Genomic DNA, 22,489 nt, shown 5'->3' on the forward strand with positions numbered 1-22,489 from the left:
CTTCCTTTCATCGTCATACTGTACATTGAAGATCAAATTTCATTACTAAACTGATGGCCCAACAATACAGCCTACCTAATGTTGTGGGTTGATCTTATTTTGCAATGGATCTAGTGGCTTGCATAAAAGTTTGTGTGGTTGGAATAATGTGAGGTAGGGACATACTCTGGAATTACCAATATATTGCCAGAAGAGAACAATACGGGTTTGAAAGGCCTCTGTCATGATACTACTAAAACAAATCATGATAAATGCTCATACAAGTTTGGCCCAGGATCCACATTCCCAAAATGGAAAAGCGACGAAGCATCTTCACACTTACTGCCCAATTATTCGATGGTCTTTCTTTCATCCTCCACCGACACTGCTTAGACTTTCACCTACCATCATGAGAATCCAAAAAGGCGGTCTCATAGGCCCCGACATCACGGCCCTCCTTCAAGACCACGTTAATGATATGCGGTCAGCAACCCCGGCGGAGAGCTGTCACGTATTGGATATCAACAATCTCAAAATCCCCTCGGTTACGTTCTCTTCCGCCCGCACGGAAGAGGAAAAGCTGAAAGAATGTTGCGCATTGAAAGAGCTAGGTACTCGCCATGAATATTACCAATCGCCATTGAACATCTACTTACGGCCCATGTGAGCAGCACCTCATCATGAGGAAATTATATCCATGCGTACGGCTTCAGCATATTTGAGAAAGAGGGTTGCTCGAGATATGAGTCGATTTTTAATTGTGGAAACGAGGAAGAGAGGGTATAAGAGATTGAGTCTTGAGACTAGCTCAGGTGAGAATTGGAAGGGGGCAAGGAATATGTATGCGTCAGTGGGGTTTACGAGGTGTGCGCCGTTTGCGCCAATAGGGAGGATAACACGAGTTGTTTTATGAGTACGGGGTTATGACCCCATATTTCCTCCACAGCAAATTGGCAATTCTGATGGAACATAGTAAAGTTCAACCCACAACGTAATAGCCTCACATCTCTCTAGCTATAGTATGAAGATGAGCGCCAATACGCGATGAGAATATGGTTGAGCATAGACTTTACTGCAGCAGACTTTCTGGAGCCGTGGATAAATTAGGTCCACATCCTTCATTCTCGTTCCCGCAAACTTCGAGAGCACGATTTCTTCTTCCAAAGGCACTATTTCTTAGACAAACTGTCTTAATCCCTAGCCCCTTCAGCAAGCATCACTGCTAAATCAATCGCTTCCTTAATATCTGCCGTCCCAGCACTACACAAGGTATCCAGTTCGGCATCCAATTCTCGCTCTGCAAAGCGGTCTCGCCGCCTGCCCAAAGCCATATTTGCGTAAATCATTTAGCAGACTAGTACGGCACAGGTTCCAACCACTCCCAAATCTTTACCGTCTTTATTGGGATTAAAAGCAAACCAGTGCAGGAATCCGTGTGTGCTTTTCACTTTGTTGAATATATATCTTCAAGAAAGAGACAGATTCTCGACCTCCTACCGCACCTAATCGAACGGCGAAATCGTCCACAACGGCACGACTTCCAGCTCGATATCCACATGGTCCGCTACGATATCGAATAAGGAATTATCCCATCCATCACTTTGCTTTGGCAGTGTACCTATCTTGGTTAGTCTCCAAAGATGCTTAATCCTAGATTGCGGCAACTTACCGTTCCATCGATAAACATCAAACTCATTCTCGGTTCCAGACCTCTGCCACGCGATCCACTGCTCTGCATTATCCCAACCAAACATCCTCAAAACTGCCCTCTCATTCGCTTCATCCCACACAAACCGCCAACTCGTCCACGACACAACCGTGGTTCCCGCAGGCCAATAATGGGTCACTCCAGGTCCAATATCGATCGTAAACTGCAGCAAAGGGGTTCCTGACGCCTTTGGCGGCTTCTTATCGTAGTATAAAACGAGCTCTGTGCTGTTACGGTCGGAATGGATTGCTAATTCATAGAGCTGGGTATGGTTTTCCCAGGACCAAGTGGTAGCCCAGGGGTTACCGGAAGGGTAGATGTGGTAGGCCTCGTGTAACTTCCTATTCGTGTCTATGTAGACGTTTGTGGTCAGGCCGGTAGATCCGGTTCGTGGGACTATCGTGCGACCATTGATTCTGTCATCGTTACTGGGGACGTGAGTTGGTTGAACGAAGAGTGAGAAAGTTTAGGGACACGCACGAGACTACGCGGAGAGCGTAAGGAGGCTTCCAGTAGGACGTGTCTGCCGGTGCGGCAGTTGCATTCGACAAGCTAATCCATGTGACCAGAAGGGAGCAAAGTGTAAATATGTTCCATAATGAGTGGAGAGCAGAGAGCATCTTTGAATTGGGTCTGAAGTAGGTGGTGCGGACGGAATTGAGAATGCGAACATTGAAACGTTTATATTTGCGAGCTACCCACCTCTTCAGATCTACGCAACGCTACCAGGGACTGAATATATGACATGCCTACCCGATGTGGTATTCAATCTACATATATTGCATGCTGCCCCGGAACGGCTCCCGGAAGCGAGAACGCGAGATCAAAACCTACATCGTATTCAGGGAAGACCATACAGAGGAAGTTCACTCTGTCATCACTTCAGGCTTCTCAGAGTGATTGAGTAGAGAGTGCCGCGTTACGCAACTTCGCAATTACATTAACCGTCGGAGAAAATTGAGTGGTTTCCATGATGTTAGCCTATTAGGCGCGAAAGGCGAGATAATTAATGGATGAGATGGGGAAATGTGATCATGTTCACACCAAGCGATCTGGATGGGAGCACCCAAGCATGTAGGTCCACGAAGTCTGGGCAGGCAAAGCTTATGACAGGAAGCAGAATTGACAGTAGTTTGGTTGATGACAAAGTAATAAGAGTGTATGGTTCAAAGGAAAAAGACCTGGACGAAATGATGAATTGCAGAGGAGGGGTGTCCTAAACGTATCTGGTGGGGTTGAGACGAACACCAACACCCCCTTAGATTAGCACAAGAAGTTCCTTCTTTAACCCTATATTTGCGTTAACCTCTCCTAATTTTGATCCACAAGGAAGCCGTGAGTCTTGCGAACGAAGACCTGTTTGCTAATGTCACCTAGAGATGTTAATGTACAAATATATCTTTTTCGCCTCCTGAGGAGACCGCTCCCTGCCTAAACACCGGTGCATCCCCAAGGATCCAAAACTAAAATCAAAAGAAAATACCAAAATATAGACATGCCTAGCTCTAACAAGGCCAAAAGCTGAACGAGGAAACTTGGGGATCTAGAAAGCCGTGGATGTGGACGCAGATATGGGGTTTAACGTCAAAACATAAAAATAGAGAGAGATTTTTGGGTTTGTGACCATTGAACTTAGGTATATTCGCTTTGCCTAAACTAATTCTAATATGAGAATTTCCAACATGAGAATTTCCAACATATCCAGGGTACCTTGAAACAATCCGCGGGGTCTTGAAATCATGTTGCTTCGACGTTAATCTGGTGGTCTGCAGTGACATCTTCGAGCCGCAAGTTGCAGATGGACGAGTCGAAGTACAGCGGGAGAGTCACTCGTCGGGGTTGCAGCTTGATTGTGTCTACTCCCTCGAAACTGGCGTTGGTTTCTGTATCTAGTGCAGCTTCGAGGTCATCTTGACCTTTTTCTTGTTAATTACTCAGTGTAGCAACGCAATGGTCATTGCGCCTATACCTTGGTACCAAGCTCCTTGAGCATTCTGGAAAAGAACGCAGCAGAGTGAATCTCGATAATGAATTCCAGCAATTGTTGCAATGAGTGTCATGATTCCGAATATAATGGCTAAGGTTGCTTCCGTTGTCATTGTATATGTCGGTAGAATAGGCGAATGTCGAGGATGCGAAAACTGGCCACGGGAGCCGTGGTTATTATTGCGACAAAGAGAACAAGGCTGGTCAAGGACTCAGTTCAAATAACCCAATGTAAGAAACCTCCAGTGTGACGATGGCCGTTAGGCAAATAGATACTATTGGTTCATGCCTCTCAGTCTTTTTACCCCACCCAGCCGTTCAATGACTGGAAAACGGGTGTCGTACGAGTATTACTGGTGGAAAGGATGGGGTTCCTGGTGGTGATTGCGGCTGTGTAAACGTTTCTAGATGTGCCTGCGCTTGCCCGTCGGCACCAAGGCATCCTGGCAGGATAAGATTCGACCACGCTTGCAGGCTGGATGACTGATTTGTTTCTGCTCTGTAGCGTGGAGAGATTTTGGATTCAACAAAGCTGCTTCTCTGATCCTATTAGCCTCTCCGGCATCAGCCCAAGGTATTTCACGGGTCAACCTGTCGCCTCCTGCCGTGAATCTGATAATTGTTCACCCCAGCTACCGGTTCCACTGCAATATACTGCTTCTGCGAGCTAACAAACCCTTTCTGCTCCCCGCCGAATAGTGTTGAGTTTTGGATGAAAGTTGCGGGGCGCTAAAGCGAGATTGGAGCGCGCAGCTCAGCGGCACATTTAATCCACAGAATTCTTAGTGTTTTTGCAAAATTTACAAACCTGCTCTGTACAGCAGCATCTCTTTCTAATATAGAATATAGAGGTTTAGTATTATATGGAGAAGAGCTTATAGGGCTAGAGGTATTCTCTTTATTAAGAAATATATTTGCGTTGCTGAGATATGAAAGAAAATGTGTCGCGGGAAATGCAAATCTCACAGAGCGCCAAGAATTCCGCTGATTCTTTGCATACGCTAAATCGAAAACAGGGGGACTTGCGGCGGCCGGTTTAAGGGTATTCCGATTCAGCCTAGTCAAATATTGCAAGGATTCCTTCAACCCACAATCCTGATGCCTTTGGAAGTCTCCAACCCTTAGTACGTTCAATATTGAACAGCATCGAACAGCTTCTAAGTTTTTGACGACTATGCTGCTTAACTACGGGACTGAAATGGTAACTTAAAAGCTAGGAGAGTTATACTACTCGCTATCTGGGGAGGTCGCGAGTAGGATGCAAATTTCTAAAATCAGGCACGCTTCAGCATGACTGTTGGGACAGTGACCAATTTTTGGAGAATTCTTGTAATATGATATTGGCTCTAGACATAATTTCAGCAACATACTCAACAAGAAGAGGCAGATAGTGCAGCTAGTCTCTGTGAACATCCTTGAGTCTCGAGAAATACGCTTCTTTTTTACTAATCTAAATTCACCTCTTCCCTCACCCCCAGGACGACAGATTCCGAGATTAATATATCCATATTTCACTCTACCATCCATATCTAACACCAATCTTTATCCCTTAAGTCTCCTTCCGCCCCAGTCTCAGCACTCGGCATCGTCACTCTCTGCATAGAAAGACCCCAGGGCGGAAGCTCCACAAATTAACGTGGAAGAAATGCGATATAGTGGAACAGCAGCCGTCGACTTGACATCGGTGTTTCCTACAGCAGATTCAGCATCTGTTGGCTTATTCCTGTCTTTTGATGGCTCTACCAATTACGCACGTGCCAAGGAAGAATGAACTATGCAACTAACCTAGTCCCTGGAATGAATACCGAATGTAGAGACAAGTAAGGCGAGAATGGCGAGAATTAAGGTTGAAATTCTGAAGATTATTACTGGAGTCGTGTCTGGATAACCGCGGAGTTGGGCATGCCGATATCCTGTACATTTTAACGGTGATTGCTATCGAATAATTTTTCCCTTGGGATATTCATAGCTCTTAGCGCAAATGATACTTGAATGTTAATTGTATTTCAACGATGATATACGGGGACTCGCTTGAAAATGGACAAACTCGTTGAGTGAAAGAGGACCTTCAAGAAATGGGCGCAATTGAGACGAGCGAGTGACGAAATATGAATGGTGAGGTTAAGAGGGATGGGGGGTGCGATGTGCTTAATATGCGTTACTCAAGCTCACAGGGAAGCAGTGGCAGATCTTAAGAACTGAAGACTTGCGTGTGATAGCTATATGCCCATTACGGTGTTCAGTCTGAACTGCAGCGCTTGAGGCTGCTGAGGAACAGCCTTATGATATACTTCGAAGGACGAGGTATGCTGAATAGCAAGCATGTTGGGAGTCTGTCGGCGTATAAATTGAAAGAATAGCAACTAAGACGGAATAAAAATGATCATGTATACAGACGCTCAACAGAAAATTAGACGAATGAGAATGCCGCTACAGCCAACAGAGCCTTCCCTCCCAGAATCGGCAATGTCGTGAGATTGAGCACTGATGTTGCGTTCTTATATCTATGACTATTGACTGAGCCCTGTCTTCGGCTTTTTCTTGTAATTACCTCGATACTCGTATGGAGCCCGCAGTTCTTCTATATGTGTCGCAAAGACACTAAGACTGTGCTTAAGATTAGCAGAGAAAGTCTTACTAGGCCTCAGCCTTATGTAGCCTGACTAAGGTAGAGGACCACGCTTGAGATGAAGAAGAATAGCGGTTCTCAAATGTAGTAGGGATAGTTTCCTACACCCAAGAATACAGCGTCCTCTACTAATACACGGGAAGACTTCTATAACCTGGCCCCACGAGATACGACCACACGTCCGAGAAGGCGGAGAGAAGTGTGAGGTTCCGGAGAAAGGAGCAGATCAGAGCATTTCTCATCATGCACTCTGTGACCTCCAGGCAGGATCTAACGAGGCCTTGTCCCATAGATTAGTCGCTAAAGTGATCATGATTGACACCAAAATATCGAAAAACTCGATCGGATGGGACTGGTTAGGGTTCTGCAGGAATGCTCGTCACCCAATGTTGGTTATGGAGGATCACAATGTAAAGGTAGTAGGTGAGCCATAGGTGAATGGGATGTGATTGGACTGGTCGATCTTAAAAGCTACCAATACGTTTTTTTTTGTCCTGGGCGATCTCTTCAGAGGCCAAGCTCTATGTGACTTGCTCCAAGTATAGAGGCAACGTGACCTGCGGAGGCTGAAGTTCAACCGAGCCGTTCACTTACCAGAGTAGCTGTTAGAAAGTGAATCCCGGTAGCCTCTAGACCTTGCTAGCTAATTATATCTTAGCGGTTAAGAAATCCACACAATCTGCTTGGGTAACACGCACATTCGTACCATGTTTGATAAACGTTTCTGCAAATGAGGAAGCAGATTAAGTCCCCGTAGCGTATGCCAGCAAAAGAAGAGTCTATGTCCCAATGAACAGAGCTAACAGTGCTTCAGTGGGCATCTTAGATTAGATAGGATCAGGTATAGTACTAGTATGTATACTAAAGGCGGTAATGAGCAGCTTGAGGAAGAAAGCTAAACAATTATGAAAGGCACTTGAGGGAGACATACGGATGTGCTTAGTCTTGCAAAGCAGCCGAAATTGACTTGATATCTTCCACTAGATATGTGACACTGGTGTTCTTGTATGGTTGAACAATGAATTTGCACTCGATTGTGTCCCCATGAGCCCGGTGAGTAACTGACAGATGTGAGAAGGCTGCGGATATGCATCGCTACGAGACAGGGCACGGTTTGCTCTGAAAGTGGTTGAGACGACGTTAATATGATGGAAGTAGATAGATGGACCTAGACTAAGACCACCTTAAATGATGAGGCTGACGAATAGGAAAGGACTGGCCACCTGTTTCTGCTCCACAACTAGTAAAGTCATAGGCTGTATGGGATGCTATATAGTCCACGGTGGAACTCTAGTGGGACTCAAGCTCTCTCCGGACTTTTATCCGCAACGTCGTGAGCGGAATATTCCTCCCAGCATCACTAATCTTCTCCCGGGTTGCTCAAAGTGCATCCATGCAGGCTGTAGGCATGTCGGACTTCGGGAAAAGGATTGTCAGTGCCTCTCCGGGTCCTGTCACTGCTGCCCTGCCCTGGTGCTTCAGTCGAACGTGCGATGCCCTTCCCTATGCGTCAGCCTCGTCACTCAAGGTGGAGTTTTAGTTGAATGTACTATGGTATCCGGCCGAAGTATTGTACATTGTGAGTGTTGTGTAGGGTACCTAACATCATGCATATAACTACTCAGCAGGCAAGATAGTAAGACCGGAGTAACCTGTCCCGTATATCTTCTGTAACTGATTGGACCAGGCTGACGTGCGTGGGCTCCCTCAGAGCACTGAAAACTGACAAGGTATAGTACTTTGGCCGGATACCATAGTATGTGCAAGCATGTGTCACCCCCATGGTTGGATTGCACACCACCATCATCCTCCTAGTGGAAAAGCTCGGGGCGTTCTGGAGGACCGGAACCAGAACTCAGCATCTACCTGCAGATCATTTGGACACCATGATAGCCTTCATTGTGCAAATGCCACGCGCCCTCCAGCCCAACCCCGGCTCAAGGTCCTAGAATTTCATCGTGTATGCATCAAATCAAACGTGTCATTGCATTGCTGAAGGATTACAAGTCAACTTGCCTTGGGCCACACAGTCCAACGCCACCCTCACAATTACCAAATTCAGTTCACCGGGCGCTTGGCCACCACAGGCCAGCAAATACCATTCATATACCAGTAACAATTCCATACCTTATCCTCATAGGCGCTTACAAACAAGAACTGACTAAAAAAAGATACTCTATTATGAAAACCTATAGAAGCCTACCTAGCCTAGATGGAGAGTGCTTTTCTGGTACCATCCCTAGGGAACGAGAGGAAAAAACCATCGTACGAACCCCCAACCAAATCGCAGGATGCAGAATTAAGGGAATACCTGTCCACACGCCGAATCCGTCGCCATTTCCGCCAATGGTCCGCAGAGTGAGAATGCAATGAATTAAACCACAAGCACCATCGCAATGCAAAGAGCCGCTCGGTCATTGTCTTGAAGTTCATAAGCCATTAGGAAGGTTTATTAGGCATGCTGGGACCGGCACCTCCTCGAATCATTGGAGGGTTGGCAGCGTATCCAGGAGTCATGGTGTTGGCAGTTCTAGGGGCAGAGGGAAAGTTGTGTCCGGGAAGACTGAATTTTGGAGGCTGCGGTTGCGCTGGTGGGGGAGGTTTCGGAGGGAGGTGAGATGGCGTTCCCCATTTGGCGATGCTGCTCTGTGCAGGGGCTGAAGGATTACTAGGTTGGGAGGACATCGCAGGAGCAGTGGTCATGTGCGAAGAGGCGATTTGAGGAGCTTGGGAAGGAGCTATATTGCTGGGTTTAGCAGGGACCGGAATGCTATTCTGCACACTTCGAGGAGAGCCAAATGTCGGTTGATGTGCGAGCGGAGGGCTCGGCCCTGGCATCTGGTTAGGCATTTGGCTGGCAACCGGTAACTGGAAATTTCCAAACCCATTCATGCCTTGATGTGGCATTTGCGCCATGTTTGCCTGCATCTGAAAGGGCATATTGCGGCCACCTGGGATGAAGGCTTGGCTTTGTGGATTGAATTGTTGTCGGTTGAAGCTCCCTGGTAATGGATGCTGGTTGCGACCTGGTTTTCCTCCGTTATATGCAGAAGCAGGAAACTGCCCGTACGGATATGGCCCGGATTGAGGACCTTGGATAGGAGCGGACATCGGGCGGTTGCTAGGACCATTCTGAGCATACGGGGCCTGCGCCATATTATATGATGGCTGTGGATTCATCTGTCCCCATCCTTGGTTCATTGGCATGGGTTGCGGTTGGTAAGTGTCCTGATAAGAGGCCATAGGTGTGTTTGCCATCTTCGGGGTCACTTGGGAAGGCAAGGCTGCAGACTGGAAAGATTGCATTCCTCGCTGGAAATCGGCCGAGAGATCATAGCCATTCTGCCCAGCACCATAATTGGGGTACAGGGGACCATTTGGTGGCTGATATGGCTGGCTTGGCCAGCCGTACTGGGTCTGGGTATCTTGCGGCATCATGACAGGATATCCGTTGCCGTAGGCTGGCGGTGGCGAGACGCTTGGGTTCATGCCCGTGAACTGCGGATTAGGAACTTGTCCAGGGTAGCCACTGTAATACATCGTGTTGTCGCTACCATAGTTTGGAATCGGATATTGCTGTGGATAGATGGGGTTGAACCGTGATCGAGCCTCGAAGCCGTCGTCGTCATAGTTGCGTTGTTTCTTCGCTTTATTCTTGCCAGAAGCAGAACTAGACCTTGACACATCTTTCTCTTCTCCTGAACCTACAGCGTCTGTTGTCTCGCTTTCTTCAGTCTCAGAATTACCGAAGATCCGCTGCCGGGCCTCTCGGTACCTAGCTTCACGCTCTTCACGAGTCAGATTAGACTTGTCCTTACTCTCAGCCTCATTTCCATCGTTACCGCCATCACTACCACTAACAGCACCCGCCTCAGAGGTAGTCTTTGAGGGTACTTCGGAATTAGCTGCGGTATTAGTACCAGATTTGCCGTCACCGCCGCGGCGCATGATTTTGCGGGCTGGAAGATCAACAGGCGGCGTGTTGGTATTCTTCGAGGAGACTGGCAGGCCTGAAAGTGGTGGAGGGCTAATAGGGAGTCAGCGTGATTGGGTTCAAATCGGAAGAAGTACTTGCATTCGGCAATAGGGAGTTCTGGTAATCTTGACTCCAGTCATAGTAGTATCAACCACATGACCAAGCAAGTAGTAGTCGGCGAGTCGATGCGCAAGCATCCTATAGAAGGTGTTGCAGTTCGGCAAAGACAATTCATGTTCACTGTGCTATATTAGCACCTCAATCGACGCGCTGCATATAGCTAGGGGGAACGTACCCGGAATCCTTGACAAAGTCGATAAAATCCTGCTCCAACTTCAGCACAAACAACCTGTCTCTTGGCGACTCCAGAGCCTCGATGAGTTTCTCATCTGGAATGGCCGGTATTTGAGGGGGTCCTGCCACATTTGGCATGCCATTGGCCAACGGCTGAGACATCGGCCTGCCGATACCATTGACGGGTTGATTGGGGTCATAGAGGGTGAGTGTGCTGTTGACATTAGCGTTGGGGAACCTTCCAGGTGGGGCCCCTCGCTGAGGAAGCGACCCCAGACCCGCAATTTCGTGGAGTTGGTCCGAGAAGGCGCGAGCGGCGCCACCATCAGACCCGACTCGAGAACCTGCAGCAACTGAATCCGGAGGAGAGATCACGTCTTCTTCCTCGACGGCTCTGAGGCTAGCACTGTCATCTGGTCGAATAGACTCTTTTTCGTCAAGGGCAAAAGTTGTTGCAGATGCAACACTTTTCCCGTCGAGGCTTGGAGGCTTACCCGAGCCGTCGGACGACGACAGTTGGGTGGTACTGTCTTCGGCAGCCATGGACTTGACCAGGGTAATCGATGGGTGCACCTTTTCGGATTCTCCATCTTTGGAGCCTGGTTCGAAAGCTACTTGCTGGCTAGAGGTATTGGCCCATTGGCCGGTTCTTGCCGCTGCGTCACCAGTTTTCTCCTTCGGCTCCCGCCCCTCATTTTTGTCGATGCGAACTTTCGGAGCATCACCATTACTTGGGGTGGGGCGACTTGGAGTCTGTAGATGAACAGGTGGCTGCGGGCTTGTGACTATAGGGTTCGCATTAGGAAGGTGTTCTTTTGGTTGTTGAGGCTTGTAAGCAGACGCCGCGACCTGTCAGTCCGTCAGACATGTTCAATACAAGTCGCAGTTTGCTTACCTTGGCAAATGAAGGTTTCACCTGCGCAGGCTCAACGGGCACCGAAGTTGTGGACGCCATTGCAATGATAGGGCGCCCAAGTAATGCTAGAGTAAGAAGTAGAAATGCGATGATAATCGCTTAAAGTGGACGCCAAAGACCGACTCAGGATGTGGCTGCGGCAAATGGGGGAAATTCTGGGGTTTGGCTTGATGGATTTTGAGATTGACTTAACCGGCAGAAGACTACCTTTCAGGTTAAAGGCTTCACCAAGCTCGACGCCGGAAACCGCAAGGCCGTAAATCGGGAGGGTCGTAGACCGCCAAAGGAAGGAATTATTTCAAAGTGATGGGGATATCAGGAAACGGGCTGCTCAAGGAAAGTCGAAGTAACCAAGGCCGGAGAGCTGGACATGGTGGTGTTCCGACATTCGAGCTCAGCGTTGGAGATGTGGGGTGGGAGCAGTTTGGGTGAAGAGCAAGGACGGCGCTAGGCAATGGGGAGGTGCTGCGCCTGATTCGGGTAGAGCAGCCTCGGGCGCCAACAGTGGGGTAGGTAGACAGTCAGCGGGGGCCAACCGGTGAATTGAAGAGATAGTGGTGATAGCGACTCGTCGCAGCGGTGGGCGAGGCTAGAGGGGGGGGAGGGTGGACGACAGTGTCACGGTCGTGATGAGAGTGTCCAAGGTGGGAGTACTTTCGTAAGTGGGTCCGTGCGCATAAACTATTTCTCCGATCCGGCTTGGCGCAGACGAGATTCGTAAATTTTTTGGGCAGTAATTTGTCACGTGGCGAGTCATTCACTGCAGCGGACAATTGCATTCCTCACAGCCTGTGTTCGTGAAAAGGGTTCCCAGAGCCCTCTTGCGACCACGTGAAGTGGCCTTCATCGGGAAGCTCTTGGCATTGACTCTGCGGCTGCTCCACGCATTCAGCGTCGTCATTTCCAGGCTTCACCCAACAACGTTCATGTTACCTTGTCACGGTCGTCCACTGCATTCGCCGAAAGTCCAGTGCTCATTCTTATGATATATCTGCTCCTAAACCCTCTCTGAACTCTTCCTTCTACAATACATAACATGTATCGTGGTCCTTCCTCCGGCGGCCGGTCCAAGGCTACGCCCACTACTCAGTGCCAGAAGTGCCTGCGACGAGATATGACACCCTTTGCTCTTCTCTTAGAACACACCGCTGACTTCCATCCACGACACTATAGCTATGAATGCAAGGCATCCACGCAAGAGAGACCATACAAGTCCCGGCCATCCCGCACACAGCAACTTCTCAACCCCCAGCTCAAGCCAAAGCTGATGACAGATGTACCGAGTGATCTTCTACGAAAGTGGGTATTGTGCTCTTTTGAGAGCATCCGAAGCTGACTTCTCCGTAGGAAAGGTGTCGCGGACGAACTCCTGGCAAAGAAAGAGGAAGAGCGCGGAAGGAAGCTAAACCGTGACGGTGACGAGCTACGCCAACCATCACGCAAACGCTCACGATCAGTATCCTCCGATTCTGTCTCTACTATATCCACCAATCTTTCCCAGTCCCGATCACGGTCCCTAATTCGTTCCGAGCACAACAAGCAGTCTTCTTTGCGCGGAGGGCATTCGCTCGGTAAACGGCCCAGGAAATCACCATCGTCGGACTCATACCATTCTGGAAGTTCGTACGACATGAGACGTGCAGCAGAGCGGAACTCCCGACGACGATTGAGCGCTTTCAGTCCTGTACAGAGAGGTCGCCGGCGGAACAGGTCTGCTTCCAGCAGCATGGACACATCCGAGGAGTATGACTCGCGGTGGAAGGGTGGCAGACGCCCACGCTCACCAAGCCAGAGTGATGGGAGAGCACTGGGAAGCCGCTTATCCATGGCGGAATCACGATCGAGGAGTCCGAGGCGTGGAAGAACACCTCTCAAAGGCAGATCTCAGGATGGTTGCATGGATATTCCTGATGAACGCGGACCTCGACGTAATTGCGGCACAAAGGTCGTACGGAGAACACTCAGCAGGGAAAACAGGCGAGGGCGTAGTCCAGTACAACGACCCAGATCACGCAGTATCGATAGAGATCGGCATATGATACGTCCAACTGGACGCCCAGCAGCGTCTGAATCACGATCAAGAAGCCCACCCCGATTTAGAAATGGGAGAGAATCGAGATCAAGGTCGCCGTTCCGCCCTGCTCGAAGCCCAACCCACTATTCACGCAATACATACCGAGCCCGAAATGGTGGGGATGGTAACCGTGGCGGACCACGAGGTGGAAGGGGACGACAATTTCAAGACCGGCGAGAGGATCCGAGGGCGGTGGACAACGCACCTCCAGCTCCGCCGCCACAGAAAGAGCGAAGCTTGAGCCCGTACAGCAAACGTTTGGCACTGACTCAAGCTATGATGGCAGGGGGGAGATGAAGTCGCCTTTCGCACCTCTAATTTCCTTCCTACGATGGAGTGGAATCTATATCGATCCAAGGCGACTTAATATCAGAAGGACTCGATTAAATTAGAGGGTCAACATAGTGTGGAATTTCTCAGTTCGGGGCTTCAATGATGCTATTCTACGTTGTCGGATTAGATCGATACCCTAAGAGTACGATGTGCCAATTTGGGTATCTTCAAGCATCTCTTGCGCCCGTCCTTGCCTGACCGTGACAGATGTGTGCCTCCTCCATCCTCGCTGCTAGTTCCTTCGCCTTGACGCTTGGGTGCACAATAGACCACTCGTCTAGAGAATTCGAGCGTGGTCTTGCCAATGCATATCCGAGGTTGATCGAATGTAGTTGAACTCGGCCACCCATGTTCCCTTCAACTCACATCCCCCTCCTCATCCTCCTGATCCCTCTTCCTGTCGGCCTCCTCCTCTCTCTCCTTCAAATGCATCGCCCCCACCAGCTCACTCCCCTCCATACCCACCTCCTCGCCCTCGGCATCACCACCCGCACGCTTCTCTGCATCCTTCACCAGCCGCGCCATCTTCTGCCCCTCCACTCTCTCTCTCACAATCCTCGCAATCGCGTTCTCCGTCCACACATCTACCGTCTTCAACTTGGCCTCCAAATCGCGCTTCAAATCCCAATTGGGCTTCTTTGGCTGCAACTTAAACAAATCCAACGGCTTCTCCTCTTTGCGTTCCTCTGCCTCCGCTTTCTTCGCCTCTAGCGCGAGTTGCTGAGCTTTGTATTCGAGCGTGTTGGTCTTATCGCCTACTGGCGCGGTCTCGAAGCCTAGCTTCACATTGCGGGTTTCGGGGTCGTAGTTTCGCCCGGAGAGGTATTTAGCGGCAGGGTCGGAGGAGGTTTGGACTAGGGCTGGGGAGAGCTGGGCGGAGGAGGAGGAGGGGGGGGCGGTAGTGGTGGTGGGTGGGGGGGATGAGTGGGTGTCATCGGTGGGTGCTTGTTTGCGCTTGAGGGATTTGAGTTGAGCGAGGCGCGCTTTGCGGTCTTGGGATGCGGCGACGAGAGCGTCGGGGGTGGACATTGTGATTCGTGGTAGAGTTTGATGGATGGATGATGGTGAGGGAGAGGGATTGTCTATCGAGAAGTGAGAGCTATTATATAGGCTCTACGCCCAGCGTCCTTTAGGTTAGAGCTTCACGCCTGAGGAAAGGTTGCTCAGTTGCAGTGCTTTGCGACAGCTTGGTGGTGAAGATCAAGGTCCAGTGGCGGTGCAGATCCAGCCACAGAAAATTGTTTCCAACTGAACCATTCATCGTATCCCCGTCCGCATCATGGCTCCATGAATACTGGAATCCCGTCTGCTCATGCCCCGCCCTAGCATTCGAAATGCCAGGTGTCTCACCAGCCCCGATTATCCCGTCCTCCATTTTCTCGCGCCTCGAGTTTTCGCCTCGTATCCGTTTCACCAGACCAGCTCCCGATGGCACAATGCAAGTGCAAAGGAAGAGACGACAACGACGGAGAATAATAGGGGAAATGTGCACCAGCCAAGATGCAGAAGCTGGTCGAAGGGCCCGCTGCAAGATCAGAGAGCTTCACCTCCAGGCTTCCGGCTGAGGAGTAGCACTCAAACACAATGTTCGTTGTGTGCTTCCTCTCCCGTGTCCGCGCACCGTATTCGTCCTCCGACAATCACTTCGAATCGCTCGAAGACTCTCTCGTCGGATGCACACTGCTGCGACATATCTTCCTTCGTGAGCAGCCAATGTAGGAACTACTCGACTCAACCGAACCATAGAATCGAGAAGCAGGCGAGCAAACTCGAACTCCCCCGAACACCCAGGAAAATACGGAATTGGCCTCGGAAATCATTTCCTGAACGCGGTGCAAAAACTGCAGCCAAGGAAAGGCCAACGGAATTGGTTTCAAAGTTAAAAAATATGCCCAGTGTAGACGGTTCCCGAGCACGGCAATGGCCTAGAGCTGTATTGTCTAAGTCTTGTTTTCAGAATCTGGGCTGCGAAACATTTCTGGTGCGACAGCGACGCATAAGGGCTCTCGCAAAGAACCGCGCACGGTTGCGAAGGTTTTTGGCCTCATTTCCTCATCCGAATAATCTATTTCGTCAGGGCCGGTACAGGACTCTACAGCGTCGAATATTCAACCTCTGGTCTCCTACTCCCAAGCAGGTGAATATGAGGAAAGCAGATGGAACCTTTGATAAAGTTCGGATGCTGATTCAGGGCTTCGCTTCACTGGATCGTAAAGTGCACTCTGGATTTCGAAGGAAGACGCATACCGTGCAGATATTTCATGATCCCCAATGTGAAATTTGGGTATGTCAGCTCCTTGAGAGTGCAGATAAGCTGCATGGTGAAGACGTCGACCCAGACAAGCGTTGGATGAGGAGTTGGGTGGGGTTCCCTGAAGATGTTAGAGAGTCTTCTTGGGGTCTTATTCTCTTATACCTGCTAGACCACCAGCCCAATCACGCTCTACAATTTCTACGAGTGCTAGGACGCCAGCCTCCCCTTAATGCACAGTTTTTCCCAGAGATAATAACAGACTCGCTAGAGTATCTGGCGCGAATATATCTCCGAGAGGCCGAGTGCGGAGCTCCTCTTCCGGACATGTCCCAATTTGTGCCGACGTTCTATCACTTGCACAACCAACATCTTTGGAGATTTCCGGCTATCTGCTCCCAGGACCTTCTACTGAACATCGCTCGACTAGCCTCTCTTGAAGATCTCAAGAAGATTTATGACCATATTGGAACGAGAAACACGTCCTTCGGACACATCACTCTTCTCCATTGGGCCAAGACTTTCGCTGAAAAGGGTGACTCTGAATATGCTCTTCTTTGTCTCAAGAGGATTGCCTTGTGGTCTCGGAATGCCCAGGGAATTGTCGCGACAGACGTTTTCCGGTGGACTTGTGCCGTTGTTCTGCGTAAGAGCATGAGCAACCCCAGCAAATTCCATAAAACCTCGGAAATTGTTGCTCAATTTGTGGCCATGGGACTCAACATGGATATCCTGCTGTACAATGTGATCATAGCCAACGCTATGGAGGCCGGCGATTACTCCACGGCCTTCCGAGTATACAATCTTCTCGAAAGCCTCGGACTCCAGCCCGACAAATTCACGTATTCGACTTTGTTGTATGGATGCACGAAGACAGAGGATCCAGCCAAATTCCACGAGTTTGCGGAATACTGTGCGAACAAAGCGAAAGAGATTAAAGATCCGTGGCTGGCTACCGACTATCTCTACTATCTCTACACGCGTCACAACAAGGAGAGGATGGATCCGCAACAACTTTCCTCTATTCTGCTGCACACATATTCGCAATTCTTCTCCATCCGCCCTCTTAGCCCTTTCAGAATTTCCCACAGCCCTGGCACCCCGCACTTCCTTCCAGGAGTGTCAATGGACCCTCCCCCTGTCGCTATATTTGTCATGCTACAGATGGAAATCCAGAACGCAGTCAAAGTTAGTAACACTGCTGTATGGAAATTGTACCTCCATTTCGTAGAAATACTCACTCGGCGCCACCATCCAGTGCTCAATGAGTTAGCAAAAACAACACACATCTGGAACGCCTTCTTACTCGCCTTTTGCAGCAAAAACCAGTTCGCAAACGCTTCCACGCTCATCAAAAACCTGACGGACGGAGTACCGGGTGGCGCACCCAAACCAGACGTCATCGGATGGACCATCTTCATGCACGCCTTCTTCAAAGAAGGCCAAGTCCAAGCCGCAGAACGCGTCTTCGAAATCATGAAGTCCCGCGGCGTGGAGCCGGACACGATCGCCTACCAGACCCTCATCGCGGGATATGCCGTGGCGCAGCGGATCGAGAAGTTGGGTGATGTAGTGGAGGAAACGGATGAGCAGGCGCAGATTCACCCGAAGGTCTTAGACGCTTTGAATAGAGTGCATGACCGGAAGAGGTTGATGGTGGAATTAGAGAAGAGGAGGGTTGCGAAAGAGCAGAGAGAGAGAAAGAAGAAAGAGGCGGAGAAGGTGGAAAACGACAGGGTATGGAGGGAAGTTCCTGGAGTGAAGCCTTTGATGGTGCCGGGGGGGATACGCAGAATTGCACCATCGGGAATGCGGGGGTTGGGACCACGGGTAAGGCTGCGGCCAGTGTGAACAGAGGTATCAGGAAATGTGTCGGTGAATATAAGACACGCGATCGTGCGGCATGGCCAATCTCAGTGCGCCGGGGACGTTCCCCCTCAAAGCTGCATCTTTCTCACTTATACTTCTCATGTGTGTAACCTGTTCCCCTATCCCCCGCCTTTTTTACGTTCTGTACTATATGTAATTGTAGACACTGCTATTGGGCGTTGCTTCTACGCGCCGTGCACTCAGAGGGATGAGACGTATCAGCTTTTTTCTATTAGACGTAAAAAGATATGCAGTTGCCATGTAGCTTTAAGCCGAAACTTTCCATATTAAGCCTATCTACATTGAACGAGAACCTCGAATCAGATTCAAAATTTTCGTTCTTAGAGCAAGGTAGCAATCTCCAATCCTTCTCATCCCTTTCTCACCAAGAGTGAACTACATCGAACCTTTGTACAAGAAGAATCGCTCACTACATACAATCTAAGTGTTCCACCCCTCTGCCAGTCCCATCAACACACCAATCCCCATCCTCTCAACTACATCGAAAATTGCACCCCAGTATCCACATACCAAAACCCCTTCACCGCATCCGCTGGCGGCGTAAAACTCTTTATCGCCATCTCACTCACCACCACCTCCCCGGCCGCACTCGTCAATCTCACCGCAATCGGCAAATCATACGGCCCCGTGTTCTGCGGAATCGTCCACGCCCCATACCGCTCCTGCGGCCGTGAACTCGTATAATGCGGATCTCTGACCAAGCTGGTCCACGTCGCGCCATTCGTCGACCCTTTGACTTCAATGTTTGTTATACTGCCGATGCCCGCAGCGTTGACTGCGGTGAGCGAGAAGTAGTATGCTGATCCGCCTTCGCGTAGCCAGAGATAGATGTTACCTGGCTTAGGACATGGGATGCGTTTGTAGCGCGTGGGGATTACGCCGTCATTCATACTGCCGTTGCCCTGCAGTCTACCCATCGCGATGTCGGATAGATCGAGGTGGATAGAATCAGAGGGCAGCGGACATCCGTATTTGAAGTTTATCTCACCGCAGTGATCCGCGCCGGGTCCACAGCACCATTTCGAATTTGCGGAGCAGGGGCACGAATCTACGATTTCGAGAACGATAGGCTCAGTATATCCAGCTTCACCAACAGTGTAGAGGGAGCCGTCGGGCTTTGTGTGGACGAGTTGGAAGCATTCGCCGCAAGAGAGGTAGTTATCCCAATTACCGGGCAGGGAAGACCAGAATTGGGTGTAGTAGTCGCCGTTTGGGGCGGCAAAGTTTCCACGGAGGGTGGTATCGGACGGGTCGCGGCAGAGGGTCGGGTAGGCTTTGCAGAATGCGTCACAGGTGGAGCCGAGCATGGGATCGGTCCAAGAGGACGTTTTGCTGGATTTAGTGCAGAGCCCGTAGAGCCCATAACCGCAAGCGCCGCCAGAGGTTAGGCCGAAGTGGGTTGAGCGCTATACGGAGATTAAGTTTTGGGTTGATGCAGAGAATGGAGGGGGGTGGAGAGGAGAAGGAAAGGGAAGACGTACGCTGTAATGCCAGTTCTCGTTATTTCCTACAGAATGCACTTCAGGATACATAGTCCCACTCTTACACATCGCGGCGGGTGGAGTCACGCATTCACCTCCACTGCCACAGCTTTCGGATCGATTGTCGTTTTTGTTGTAGGATGGGCAGCATACGCCTTCAGTCATTTGCCATGACCCGCATCCATTGCCGCTTCCGGTCGGGGTTGGGTATGGGGATTGAGCGTGGGATGTCGTGCTCACTGCAATAGTGGTTGTGTATGCTGTTGGTCCAGTTGGGGTGTATTGTGGGTTGCTTCCTGCAGAGCCTACTGATGCCTGGAATGGTTTAGTAGTGAGATAGGACTGAAGAGAATGGGAAGGCAAACCGAGGGATCTGGCTGGCATTGAGAGTAGTAGTCGCTTTGTTTAACGCACTTGTTGCCTGCAGCGCAACAGGTTTCTCCTGTGAACTCTAAGCCGCCACACTGCATCTATAACTTATCAGCGATACTCTAGTGAGATCTGAGAATGATAGCGTACCCACACCTGCCCGCAAGCCCGCTTCTCGATCGCGTATTGAGATGTGAGCCAAAATAGGCTCCATAAATAAACCAAATAGAAGAGCATAGGAATGGTATTATAAGCTAAAAAGGTAATCTACTAGTTGGTTCCAAGACAAGCAAGAATTTCGGGCTCTGAAGAAGTCGAGAAGTGGCAGGTAAGATATACACAAAAAGGTACTTAAGAGAAATAAATCTACCAGCCTCAACTACCTCCAAGTCACACGCCGTTAACATCTGCCCTCTCATGACAATCCACTCTACCATCCACGACCCACTTCAAATAGCCCAACCCCTCAAATTACCCTTCCGCTCCCATTATACCGTTCAGCGGGCAACTACATCTGACTTTTGTACCTATATGCGGGCCATGGACCATAGTGCTCCGTTCAGGGCGCCACGATCTCCTGTTGAAGTGTTCTAGAATGTGGTACGAGATGCCGCATAGGGTACCTGAGAGATGAGACCCTCTACCGGGTCTGGTTCCTGCCCCAGATTGCTTAATATAAGGCTGGGATGCTGAGATGAGGTTTGCAGTCATGGGTTGTGGAACGTTGTTGATGGTGTGACAAGGATGCATCGGAAGTTCAGGGCTGGAGTTCCGTTCACGTGATGGCGCTACTAAATTCCAACAAGGTTCTGAAGCTCCTGGAGCTTGATTCTGGTGTTGGAAAATTAGATCAGCCGCTGAAGACGAATGGGTTCGCTAGATGTTGATGGAGGTACCTCTACGTCTCTTCTTTTTGATTCCGATATTCACTTGGCGGCTCCAAAGCGAAAAGTGAAGCAACTAGGTGGAATCTCGTGACTATGAAGGTAGGATGTAAGATGCGTTCAATTAGACATTCCACATGAAACTGCCTTTGAGATTTAACTAGGTAGGGTAATGGTGACTGTCACGTTGTGAATTGACCTCTCTTAGCGACAAGCCGCCAAGAGTGGTTAAGGCGTTAGATTGGGGAACTCTGATCGACAGTTTTGATCATTTACCTACCCGATTAGGAAATACAAACCCTTTGCGTTGACGGGGGTTCAAAGGACCCTGTAGTCAGCCTTATAAGCTTTAAAAGCTTTAACATACATCCTTTGACGCTTTGGAAACGTCATGAATTAGTGGTTGAAAATGACAGCCCCTCGGAAAGGAATCTTAGCTAATTTGACAGATTGGGGAACAGTAATCAACACTTTCGTTCACCTGCTCAATTAGGAAAGGTATGCTTTTGCCTCAAGGCAGTGATAACAGAACCCATAATAAGCTGCCGTGTAAATATGGTCTCCGAAGCTTCGTAAGACCAGAAGAGCTCTCCATATGCGCAAATTTCATTGTTAGGAGGCTGAAATAACCTTGCACGAAAATGGGTTCCTGATCTGCGACTCGTCTAGCGGTACCCGTTCTGGGTCACCGACAATGGCGCTACAATCGACGGTATTCGCTAACCTTCCCGATTTAGTATGTACCGCTCCTAATCAAGTCGGTGCGGTCCGTATGATATCGCGGGATTTCTCGCGTGGACCTCATATCCTGGACACATCTCTCTCACCGTGAATCTTCATCCTCCACAAGTCGTCAATCCTTCCTAGGGCCTCGGTCCCGACCCAATCTTTACATTGGCACCTCTGACATACCCATCTATAGCCATTGGCCTATTAAGTGACGACCGAATTTTGGAACAGACATTGTGTCACAACAATCACTCCAAGCTTCTCATGGGCTTCACAACTGGCTTTGTAGGTTTGGGCCTTATCTTCTTTCATCTAGTAATACAAACTGTAAGTACATGGGCTAACAAGTTCCATTCTAGCTCGGCGGCTTCACCCTGACCTCGGCAGTGCTCTACCTCACCATCTCCCTACACACACGGAACCGCGTCACACAAGCCGCTCTTCTCCAGCAGCAATCGAATGTCTTAACAAATATCGTCGATCCAAAGCCGGCGCCGCCAGAACCGGTAGCCAGGGAAGTGCCGGTTGGATTGGCCGAGATGGCGAAAGACAGGTGGAATCGAGAGATGGAAGGTGCAGTGAGGAAGATATACAATACCGATTGGAGAAGAGTGAGAGAGGATGCAGAAGATAAGGTTGGAGGTATCATTGAGAAGCTGAGGGAAGGCAAGTCTTAGTCGGACGACAGGATACTGGACTTGTAGTGTAGGGGAAATGAGGACGACGGATCCTTAGATGCGAAAGATACCCTTTCATGGAAACTTGAACATGATGAATTATAGAGAATGTCCTCTGCATGGCTAAGTTATTGTATCATGGCCACAACGGCTCTCAGCCCCCAATATTTTCATTTGTTGTAAAATATCTCTTGCCTTGAGATCTTTTGTACACTCTATGAGAACTCATCCCAGACCTTTATGTTTCACTGGTGTCATGCCTGCATGTTCACTTCATTACGTCATCAATACTCTATTCAGTTTATTCATTCTA

The 22,489-nt window shown here is 49.5% G+C and overlaps 9 protein-coding genes across 9 annotated transcripts; 4 read left to right on the forward strand and 5 right to left on the reverse strand.

Moving 5' to 3' along the window:
* Positions 1–1,481: 1,481 nt before the first annotated feature.
* On the reverse strand, positions 1,482–2,307 carry BDR25DRAFT_313483 (uncharacterized protein; the record flags this gene model as incomplete). Its single annotated transcript, XM_033691382.1, has 3 exons — positions 1,482–1,597; positions 1,649–2,115; positions 2,168–2,307. The coding sequence occupies 3 exons, from the start codon at positions 2,305–2,307 to the stop codon at positions 1,482–1,484; spliced, it is 723 nt and encodes a 240-aa protein (XP_033548368.1).
* A 1,314-nt stretch (positions 2,308–3,621) lies between these two features.
* On the reverse strand, positions 3,622–3,896 carry BDR25DRAFT_367207 (uncharacterized protein; the record flags this gene model as incomplete). The annotated part of the gene is made up of 1 exon (XM_033696991.1): positions 3,622–3,896. The coding sequence occupies exon 1, from the start codon at positions 3,784–3,786 to the stop codon at positions 3,622–3,624; it is 165 nt and encodes a 54-aa protein (XP_033548369.1). The 5' UTR covers positions 3,787–3,896.
* Positions 3,897–7,493: 3,597 nt separating this feature from the next.
* Positions 7,494–8,418, forward strand: BDR25DRAFT_354059 (uncharacterized protein; the record flags this gene model as incomplete). The annotated part of the gene is made up of 7 exons (XM_033695251.1): positions 7,494–7,550; positions 7,597–7,790; positions 7,817–7,881; positions 7,944–8,032; positions 8,060–8,203; positions 8,252–8,363; positions 8,390–8,418. The coding sequence occupies 7 exons, from the start codon at positions 7,494–7,496 to the stop codon at positions 8,416–8,418; spliced, it is 690 nt and encodes a 229-aa protein (XP_033548370.1).
* Positions 8,419–8,708: 290 nt separating this feature from the next.
* On the reverse strand, positions 8,709–11,731 carry BDR25DRAFT_20842 (uncharacterized protein). The gene is made up of 4 exons (XM_033684565.1): positions 11,468–11,731; positions 10,574–11,421; positions 10,378–10,518; positions 8,709–10,329 (listed from the first exon to the last, which is right to left on the reverse strand). Exons 1-4 carry the CDS (start codon positions 11,525–11,527, stop codon positions 8,742–8,744), a joined length of 2,637 nt encoding a protein of 878 aa, XP_033548371.1. The 5' UTR covers positions 11,528–11,731; the 3' UTR covers positions 8,709–8,741.
* Positions 11,732–12,243: 512 nt separating this feature from the next.
* BDR25DRAFT_20859 (uncharacterized protein) lies at positions 12,244–14,056 on the forward strand. Its single transcript, XM_033684571.1, has 3 exons — positions 12,244–12,600; positions 12,652–12,787; positions 12,836–14,056. The coding sequence occupies exons 1-3, from the start codon at positions 12,525–12,527 to the stop codon at positions 13,857–13,859; spliced, it is 1,236 nt and encodes a 411-aa protein (XP_033548372.1). The 5' UTR covers positions 12,244–12,524; the 3' UTR covers positions 13,860–14,056.
* On the reverse strand, positions 13,978–15,046 carry BDR25DRAFT_259933 (uncharacterized protein). The gene has a single exon (XM_033686618.1). The coding sequence runs from the start codon at positions 14,922–14,924 to the stop codon at positions 14,253–14,255; it is 672 nt and encodes a 223-aa protein (XP_033548373.1). The 5' UTR covers positions 14,925–15,046; the 3' UTR covers positions 13,978–14,252.
* Positions 15,047–15,479: 433 nt separating this feature from the next.
* On the forward strand, positions 15,480–18,132 carry BDR25DRAFT_342277 (uncharacterized protein; the record flags this gene model as incomplete). The annotated part of the gene is made up of 2 exons (XM_033693703.1): positions 15,480–15,610; positions 15,642–18,132. The coding sequence occupies 2 exons, from the start codon at positions 15,480–15,482 to the stop codon at positions 17,995–17,997; spliced, it is 2,487 nt and encodes an 828-aa protein (XP_033548374.1). The 3' UTR covers positions 17,998–18,132.
* A 329-nt stretch (positions 18,133–18,461) lies between these two features.
* BDR25DRAFT_20865 (Non-catalytic module family expansin) lies at positions 18,462–20,240 on the reverse strand. Its single transcript, XM_033684576.1, has 4 exons — positions 20,037–20,240; positions 19,883–19,987; positions 19,518–19,832; positions 18,462–19,442 (listed from the first exon to the last, which is right to left on the reverse strand). Exons 1-4 carry the CDS (start codon positions 20,121–20,123, stop codon positions 18,513–18,515), a joined length of 1,437 nt encoding a protein of 478 aa, XP_033548375.1. The 5' UTR covers positions 20,124–20,240; the 3' UTR covers positions 18,462–18,512.
* Positions 20,241–21,588: 1,348 nt separating this feature from the next.
* Positions 21,589–22,436, forward strand: BDR25DRAFT_259937 (uncharacterized protein). The gene is made up of 2 exons (XM_033686619.1): positions 21,589–21,784; positions 21,859–22,436. The coding sequence occupies exons 1-2, from the start codon at positions 21,764–21,766 to the stop codon at positions 22,174–22,176; spliced, it is 339 nt and encodes a 112-aa protein (XP_033548376.1). The 5' UTR covers positions 21,589–21,763; the 3' UTR covers positions 22,177–22,436.
* Positions 22,437–22,489: the final 53 nt, after the last annotated feature.

The sequence above is a fragment of the Lindgomyces ingoldianus genome (genome assembly GCF_010093535.1).
Source record: "Lindgomyces ingoldianus strain ATCC 200398 unplaced genomic scaffold BDR25scaffold_13, whole genome shotgun sequence".
In the NCBI taxonomy this organism is placed as follows: domain Eukaryota; kingdom Fungi; phylum Ascomycota; class Dothideomycetes; order Pleosporales; family Lindgomycetaceae; genus Lindgomyces; species Lindgomyces ingoldianus.

Excerpts from the sequence above, each read along its gene's own strand:
- BDR25DRAFT_259933 (XM_033686618.1), bottom strand. The coding sequence starts at position 14,924 with ATGTCCACCCCCGACGCTCTCGTCGCCGCATCCCAAGACCGCAAAGCG.
- BDR25DRAFT_20859 (XM_033684571.1), top strand. The coding sequence starts at position 12,525 with ATGTATCGTGGTCCTTCCTCCGGCGGCCGGTCCAAGGCTACGCCCACT. Across the intron at positions 12,601-12,651 it reads CCAGAAGTGCCTGCGACGAG|GACACTATAGCTATGAATGC; the intron begins ATATGACACCCT and ends ACTTCCATCCAC. Across the intron at positions 12,788-12,835 it reads CCGAGTGATCTTCTACGAAA|GAAAGGTGTCGCGGACGAAC; the intron begins GTGGGTATTGTG and ends ACTTCTCCGTAG.
- BDR25DRAFT_20842 (XM_033684565.1), bottom strand. The coding sequence starts at position 11,527 with ATGGCGTCCACAACTTCGGTGCCCGTTGAGCCTGCGCAGGTGAAACCT. Across the intron at positions 10,519-10,573 it reads GACTTTGTCAAGGATTCCGG|TGAACATGAATTGTCTTTGC; the intron begins GTACGTTCCCCC and ends AATATAGCACAG. Across the intron at positions 10,330-10,377 it reads AGAACTCCCTATTGCCGAAT|CCCTCCACCACTTTCAGGCC; the intron begins GCAAGTACTTCT and ends ACTCCCTATTAG.
- BDR25DRAFT_259937 (XM_033686619.1), top strand. The coding sequence starts at position 21,764 with ATGGGCTTCACAACTGGCTTT. Across the intron at positions 21,785-21,858 it reads TGGGCTTCACAACTGGCTTT|CTCGGCGGCTTCACCCTGAC; the intron begins GTAGGTTTGGGC and ends GTTCCATTCTAG.
- BDR25DRAFT_20865 (XM_033684576.1), bottom strand. The coding sequence starts at position 20,123 with ATGCTCTTCTATTTGGTTTATTTATGGAGCCTATTTTGGCTCACATCT. Across the intron at positions 19,988-20,036 it reads GGGCTTGCGGGCAGGTGTGG|ATGCAGTGTGGCGGCTTAGA; the intron begins GTACGCTATCAT and ends GATAAGTTATAG. Across the intron at positions 19,443-19,517 it reads ACGAGAACTGGCATTACAGC|CGCTCAACCCACTTCGGCCT; the intron begins GTACGTCTTCCC and ends ATCTCCGTATAG.